Raw genomic sequence first — 7,722 nt, 5'->3', positions numbered from 1 at the left:
GTTACTTGGAGAAGCAAGAAGCAACCAATTGTAGCTCGCAACAATACAAAAGCAGAATTTAGAGCTCTTGCAAAAGAAACCTGTGAGCTAATTTGGTCAAAGAGGTTAACGGAAGAATTGAAAATGTCTAATATAAGACTTATGAATCCATATTGTGACAATAAAGCCGTAGTAAGTATTACACATAATCTTGTTTATCATGACCTATGTGCCTACCAAACAACAAAGAACTGATGTTCTAACAAAAAGGTTGCCTAGACTGAGTTTTGAAGTGATAGTAGACAAGCTGGGAATGACCAACATCTATTTACCAGCTCAACAGGGAGTATTGATAGCTCATCAATTTATTTATTTTTATTATATTTCAGATTTGTAAGAATCAGTTCAAGGATATTATTTCTTTTCTCTATTTTCCTTCTTTTGCTAGATTTTTTTTTTGATTTCGTGTTCTCTAATGTCTGGTAATTTACCCGATTCTAAGATCTAGATTTAGATAATTTTTCTTATATATAATTAGCACTAAGTAATTCTAATAAAAAGAATTTTGTTTCATTCTCTGTTTTCATAATCAAAAGTCTAAATTTGGGTATGCTATTTTTGTACTTTATATATAAAAATGTATTCGATAATTCAAAAAAAGAAAACCCAGCAACGGCAAACCGTTTTCCGAGCCTCCTTTCCCATTACAAACCCTTGAAAAGTACATAGTTAATTTGTCTAGAATGACCATCCACACAATAATAGAATGCTTTGAAATGTGGTTATAAAATCACATCAGACTATGCAATGGCAGCTTTGGCAGCTTATGCCATGCTGATGTGGTACACATAGTGTTTTTTGGGATTCGGTTGTTGACTCTGTACAATTTTCTTCAGTGAAGGTGATTCCAAAATCTGTAGGATCATTAAAACAGATTGTGGGTTTTTTAATTTGTAAATTGAACTTGTTATGCCAATTATGTGTTGCTATCATTTTCTTTCTAGACGCGTCTGGCACACTTGATTTAGCCTAAATGTAATAGTGGGGCATGGATTGCTTAGGTGAGAGGCTTTTTGTCACTTGAATTTCTCTTCTCATTTTCGGGTCAAACCCTAAACTGTGCAGAAGATGCTGTCCGATTGTGCCTGGTCTCCATAATATTCTTCATGCATCCAGTTCTCATTTATCCTTGTAAGACACATGATACATACGTATATGGTGTATGCCATCTCCATCATCTCGTTTAGTATTTCAAGGCCTCTCTATATCCGAAATCCAGAAATTCATTCCTAAAAAGTGGAAACAATATGTCAAGCCTGTAGACATTCAATCCAACCAACCATCTGCATCATACAATAACCAAAAGCAAGAGTTGAAAACGTTGACAACTGATGATGAATCTATGTTAGAAAACCTTGTTACATCTCTCAAGGAATTTGTTAGCCAAGGACATCTACTGAAAGCATTCAAATCCTTTTCTCTAATCCAGCAACATGTCTCTTCCACTGCTTCTTATGATGTTATCTTACATCCCATGTCTTCTCTTCTTCTATCCTGTACCAACCTTAAATGGCTTCCACCAGGTAAACAACTTCATGCCCAAATAATCTCTTTGGGTTTGGAACAGCACCCTGTTCTAGTTCCCAAGCTTGTCACATTTTACTCAACATTTAATCTTCTGGACGATGCTCAAGTTGTTACTGAGAATTGTAATTTTTTCCACCCATTACCATGGAATTTGCTTATATCTTCCTTTGTTAAGAATGACCTTTTTGAGGCGGCTCTCTCCGCCTATACTAAAATGGTGAATAAGGGAATCAGACCAGATAATTTTACCTACCCATCTGTTCTTAAGGCTTGCGGTGAGAAATTGGATGTAGATTTTGGGAGGATGGTTCATCACTCGATTAGTGGTAGTCGTCATGACTGGAATCTGTATGTGCATAATGCTTTGATTTCCATGTATGGGAAATTTGGACAAGTGGATGTTGCGCGTGACTTATTTAACAAAATGCCAGAGAGGGATGATATCTCTTGGAATGCAATGATCAATTGTTATGCCTCCAAGGGCATGTGGGGAGAGGCATTTAAGCTCTTTGATTGCATGCGTGCTGAAGATATTGAGCTGAATTTTATAACTTGGAACACTATAGCTGGAGGGTGCTTGCGAACAGGGAATTTTAAGGGGTCATTGGAGTTGCTTTCTCAGATGAGAAGTAGCGGCATTCATTTGGATCCAGTGGCAATGATCATTGGGTTGGTGGCCTGTTCACATATTGGGGCCTTAAAGTTGGGGAAAGTGATTCATGGTTCTGCAATTCGGAGTTGTTGTGATACATTTGGGAATGTTGGAAACGCAATGATTACAATGTATTCCAGATGCAAAGACCTAAGCCATGCCTCTATTGTGTTTCAGTCCATAGAAGAAAAGAGTATAATTACTTGGAACTCAATGCTTTCTGGGTATACCCACTTGGATCGATCTGAAGAAGTGTCCTTTCTATTTCGGGAGATGTTGCTTTCTGGGGTTGAACCGAACTATGTTACAATTGCCAGCATCCTGCCTCTTTGTGCTAGAGTGGCAAATCTGCAACATGGCAAAGAATTCCACTGTTACATAACCCGGCGCAAAGATTTTGAGGACTGTTTATTACTGTGGAATGCACTTATAGATATGTATGCAAGGTCAGGAAAAGTTCTTGCAGCAAAACGCGTGTTTGATTTGATGAGAAAGAGGGATGAAGTGACCTATACTTCTTTGATTGCTGGATATGGGATGCAGGGAGAGGGACAAGCTGCTATAAAGCTATTTAAAGAGATGATTAACCTTCAGATCAAACCAGATCATGTAACAATGGTGGCTGTTCTATCAGCTTGCAGTCATTGTGGTCTAGTAATTGAAGGCCAAATTTGGTTTGAAAAGATGCAAAGTTTCTATGGTATAATTCCCCATTTGGAGCACTTCTCTTGCATGGTTGACCTCTACGGGAGGGCTGGTTTGTTGAATAAAGCAAAGGAAATCATCACAAGGATGCCATACGAGCCAAGCGCTTCCATGTGGGCCACTCTCTTGGGAGCCTGTAGGATCCATGGAAATAGAGATATAGGGGAATGGGCAGCTGAGAAATTGTTGGAACTTAGACCTCAAAATTCAGGTTACTATGTATTGATCGCTAACATGTATGCTGCAGCTGGTTGTTGGAGCAAGCTAGCAAAAGTCAGGAGTCTCATGAGGGATTTAGGTGTAAAGAAGTCTCCTGGCTGTGCTTGGGTTGATGTGGGATCTGTATTTTCTCCATTTGTTGTGGGGAACACATCAAATCCTTATGCACAGGAGATTTACCCAGTATTGGATGGACTGACTGAACTAATGAAGGATGCTGGTTATGTTGCTTGGGACAAGTTTGGTTTGGATGGTGAAGTTCTTGAAGAAATTGAATGAAAATAGGTATTTCTACTAGAGCACGAATCCTTGTGGTTCACTAATATTGTGTTGTAGGGTCCCCAAGAAGAGCAGTGAAAACATAAAGAAGCATACTAGCAGAAAGAGGCTGTAAGTGAAACATTTTTCTCAAGGGGATTCCATGTTGAATAGAGAAAACATAACACAACAACTGGTCCTCAATACTTTGTGAACTTGGAGCATGATGGAACTGTTTTATCAAATTTCTATCTGTTCCCATTTCTGATCACTCATATTTGGTGCCGATATAAGCTGATTCTTCTTAGTCTTTGACAATTTTTGGCAATCCAAGGTCTGTGTAAGCTATTACCATTCTTCAACAGTTATAAGTTAACAGGGTTGAATGACATTTGTTTGCAATGTAGTGAATTTTTTGAAACATAATTAAATATGGACATTTATTTTCCTGTCTCACTGAAAACAAAATCCATCCTGCAAACTTAGTTGTTGGGCTTTTTATTATTCTCCTGTTTTGAATATTGTGGTAACTAAGTGCATTTTGGCTGCTGCTAAGCTAATATGCAACCCAAAATCTCATTATAGTGTTAGGATGTGTCAGGGATTCACTTCATAATACCTTGTTAGCTACTGCCAGTTTGATATCAAAGGTTTCATCAAGCCAGACGGACTAGGTCCTTGTGCAAAGGCAGAAGGTAGCTCAACACTGTTAAAGATGCATTTGGATTAATGTGTATTCTTCATCACAACTTCTGAATGACTACTAAGTATTTACTAATTCGTTTTATGAAAAATCTACCTTTGTATGCTTTTCATACATTGAGAGCGCTCATACATGTCTAAATTCTTATGTTTGCGGCGATTCAATTTGCTGAGCTCAATAAGATCAAGGGAATGCATCTGCTTGTAGAAAATCTGGAGTAATTCTTAAGGTTTCTACTTTTTGTCATGCTAAGATGCCAGGGAAAACTAATTTTTTGTTTCGTTTTCTCTTCTTGAGCAATTTCATTCTTCCCTTATAGCTTTTTTGTGCTAGTTTATAATTCTGCCTAACTTTCTTGTCAGAGGATTTAAGGGTTCTAATCTGATTACGTATTTGTTTCTTACATATTTCCCTAAGTGAAAGAGCATCTATAAACGTTTTACTATACTTTAACTCATTGGAATTGGGTAATACTGTTTACTTTCTTTAACTTTGTAGGTAGATTTGATTTTCTTTTATGCTTATGGAGAACATGAATTTGTTGAGGGCTCAATTGCTGATCTTGGAAGTTGGAACCACTCAGGTCAGTGTTTTGCTTTTGGGGGCTACTAGAGCTGATTAGTGGTTTGATTCTCTTAATCTCACTCGAACAAATTGTTTGTTCTTACTATGCTAAACTGTTAGATTTTGGGCTATTCTTGTCAAGAAAGGGGCATGCTGATTTGGTATTAAACCCCCAATGTTTTAATGAAAAGTATATGTATTATGATTATTGTTCAAATAGAAGGTTTCAATGTCAGAGGAGGGAATTTGGAATTCTAAACATTAACCTTTGAATAGAATATTGCCGCTTTTCATCTTTTTTCCATTTGCATGTACAAAGCTTGAATAGTTTTAGCATTAATTTAGGAAGGGAATGGCTGGATATCTTATTTTCCTTTCTTTAGATAAAATTGAAGGCAGCATTCTATGAGGGGAACAAAACCATGAATCCAATGATTACTGCCACGAGTCCATCGACATATGGGTCACCGCAGAATTTAGACATTACCAACTAGGCAAAGAGAAGGTGACCATGAGGGTGTTAGTGAGGATTTCTTGGTGCCGTTTTGTTCTTTTATAGTGAAATTCATTGAGAATGGTTGCACTGACCAAGTGAGCACTGTAGCAGTTTGAGGTTTTTACACAAGCCTGCTTGCTGCTATGTGCATGTCTGTCCAATTTCTGGAGTTACATAGGGATATCCAAAAGCATGAAATCCCTACAATGAACTTGAGGGCTCTATTCAGTCATTGCAAGCAAGATCTGGAAGCAGTGTGACTTAAAGTTGCTTATTATGTCTATAACAAACTGCATCTGGAAATAGCAGGTATCTCCCTTCAACAAGATCTGTTTTGTTGTCTTGTCTTTTTTTTTTCCCTTCCTAAACATCTTATGCACTTGTATTATTTTGCCAATTGGATGAAAGAATATGATTCCTTGTGACTCCTAACCCATTTTTCTTCACCTGAATGCATTTTGCCTTACAAAAAGCAAAAAAAATAAAAATGCATAAAACAAATCAATTTAAAATGAAAAACATGAATAGAATATAAGGTCCAAGGCAGGAAGGTCTTGGAGGGTGTAAATTTTCTATTTTATAGACAAATACAAGATCCTTTTGAGACTTATTGTCTTGTGGTAGATTTCCTTACAGTTAACCTGTTATTACATGGATTTTGTACAAGATATATCAACTTTTTATTCAGCGCTAACAGAATCTAACCTATTAATTAAATGTTCATACTCCAGCATAGCTTCCTTCATAGCTGATCTGCCAACTGAGGAAATTGTTTCAACAGCCATGTTACAGCCCTGATGGCACCCTGTACACTCCAATATGACAAAAAGTTAATCCCATTCTTTATGATATCAAGTCATGTTTTACAGTAATTACCTTTCAAATATATATATAAATTCCATTAGCATACATACATTGTATCTATAAGAAGCCTTGCTTATGAGACAGTGAGATCTGATATTTGGTTTGGGGTTATCCAAAGCTTTAAGTACGTTAGAAGAACAAAATGTGTGCGATTTACATACCAAAGCTGCCTCCCCAGGTTTGATTGCAGGTTCAACAACGTCTCGTCCATAACTGCTTGCAAGAAAAGAATCACTCAACCAGTCATTAAATGCAACCGAACATTTGACTCATTAGTTAGTACATTGTTTAAAAAAGTAAGTTCGAATCCCCTTACTCAAATCCAAAAGCCAGTATTAACATGAAAGATATCGCTTACATTATTTGTCTTTTGCCATCCACCATCTCTAGCCTATAAAAGCTGCAACCTTTGCTAAAAGGGAAAGCCCTTCCCTTCCATTCTGTTAAACAATAACAACAATAATAACTATGTCAAAGGGGAAAACAAAACATTATTAACAGTTTGTGGAGAGGAAGAAGAGAAAATGTTAAAGATGGTACCTAAATGCCAAGCAACTCCAACAGCACATGAATCCTCAGCAGAGATATCATCAATAACAAATTGGAGGTCCATGCTTATAGAATCAATGAAACTTTTAAAGAAGTCTAAAATTGCCTGCAACCATTATTGAAAATCTTGAGTCTGTTATTTGGAAAAATAAATTTACATAAAGCCCTATGTTTCCATTCAATTCATTACATATTATTCAAAAGATTATTAGCAGTTAAATGGGCACCTGATATTATTCTTAGATGTCACAAATGTCTATCATGATTAATTATGATTAAATTGATATTCCCAATTTTAACAACTATGAAAATTCAATTTTTTTTTATAAATTATTATATAAAGATTAAATCAAGAGAGCACTTCACAAAGTTTTCAAATTTCCTTGAAAATATAATAAAATTTTAAATGATAAAAAAAGACCAGAAAAAGAAAAACCACAAACTCACGTGAGCTGCATATGCATGGAGACCGAAGGGAATGTAGAGTTTAGCAATTGGCTAAGCTACCTTGCGACCAACGAATGGACGAGGAAAGATAAGGTCCTCGTACACGCATTTCTCCGCAATTAAGGGCTCTACCGATGCCAGATCTCGGGCGTTGATTCCTGCGTAGAACCTCGTAACGACCTCCGTCGCATCGTCCTGTGATTGTGATGGAACGATGACAGCCGTCTGATTGTCCAACGGTGATGATGACGAGGAGGAAGAGACCTTGATCACGGTGCGTGGGGTCCATGCTTCCTTTCCTGCTCCTCCAGGGGATAAAATTGTGGGCAATTAGCGTTGTTGAGTAAGGCGAAGCTTCGGTGAAGTTGGGGAGAGTTGAGGTTAGAGAAGGGAGGGGGAATATTCTGGAGCTGACCAGCATGATGATATACACTTTTTCTTTTTTGATTTTTGTTTTATATATATATATATATATATTCTCAGAAAAAGCGTTACAAATGGAAGGACATGCAACTCTCCATTTTGTCTTTATTTTAGAGACATTATATACATCTTATATATATATATATATACGAGTTTGTATTTTTAAATTGAATTAAAATCTTTCACTCTCTTAATTAAGAATTTCAAATAAAATCTTTTTTGTATTAGCGTTTTTTTTAAAGGATTTGATTAAATAAGATTGTGTTTGGATGGTAC

The 7,722-nt window shown here is 36.7% G+C and overlaps 1 protein-coding gene and 1 pseudogene across 2 annotated transcripts; one reads left to right on the top strand and one right to left on the bottom strand.

The window, feature by feature from the left end:
• Window positions 1-1,041: 1,041 nt before the first annotated feature.
• Window positions 1,042-5,522, top strand: LOC110419803 (Tetratricopeptide repeat (TPR)-like superfamily protein). Its single transcript, XM_021432914.1, has one exon. It carries the CDS (start codon window positions 1,202-1,204, stop codon window positions 3,419-3,421), a length of 2,220 nt encoding a protein of 739 aa, XP_021288589.1. The 5' UTR covers window positions 1,042-1,201; the 3' UTR covers window positions 3,422-5,522.
• A 135-nt stretch (window positions 5,523-5,657) lies between these two features.
• On the bottom strand, window positions 5,658-7,444 carry LOC110419804 (uncharacterized; annotated as a pseudogene). Its single transcript, XR_016351431.1, has 5 exons — window positions 7,084-7,444; window positions 6,568-6,682; window positions 6,386-6,467; window positions 6,189-6,240; window positions 5,658-5,968 (listed from the first exon to the last, which is right to left on the bottom strand). The product of XR_016351431.1 is annotated as an uncharacterized LOC110419804 (transcript).
• Between the last annotated feature and the right edge of the window lie 278 nt (window positions 7,445-7,722).

The sequence above is a fragment of the Theobroma umbraticum genome, unplaced genomic scaffold (assembly GCF_002168275.2).
Source record: "Theobroma umbraticum cultivar Fairchild unplaced genomic scaffold, ASM216827v3 scaffold_67.0, whole genome shotgun sequence".
In the NCBI taxonomy this organism is placed as follows: Eukaryota; Viridiplantae; Streptophyta; class Magnoliopsida; order Malvales; family Malvaceae; genus Theobroma; species Theobroma umbraticum.
Note: the sequence above shows the minus strand (reverse complement) of the source record. Positions and strands in the feature narration are given on the sequence as shown.

What these genes read in the sequence shown, in the direction of transcription:
- LOC110419803 (XM_021432914.1), top strand. Translation starts at nt 1,202, where the DNA reads ATGCCATCTCCATCATCTCGTTTAGTATTTCAAGGCCTCTCTATATCC.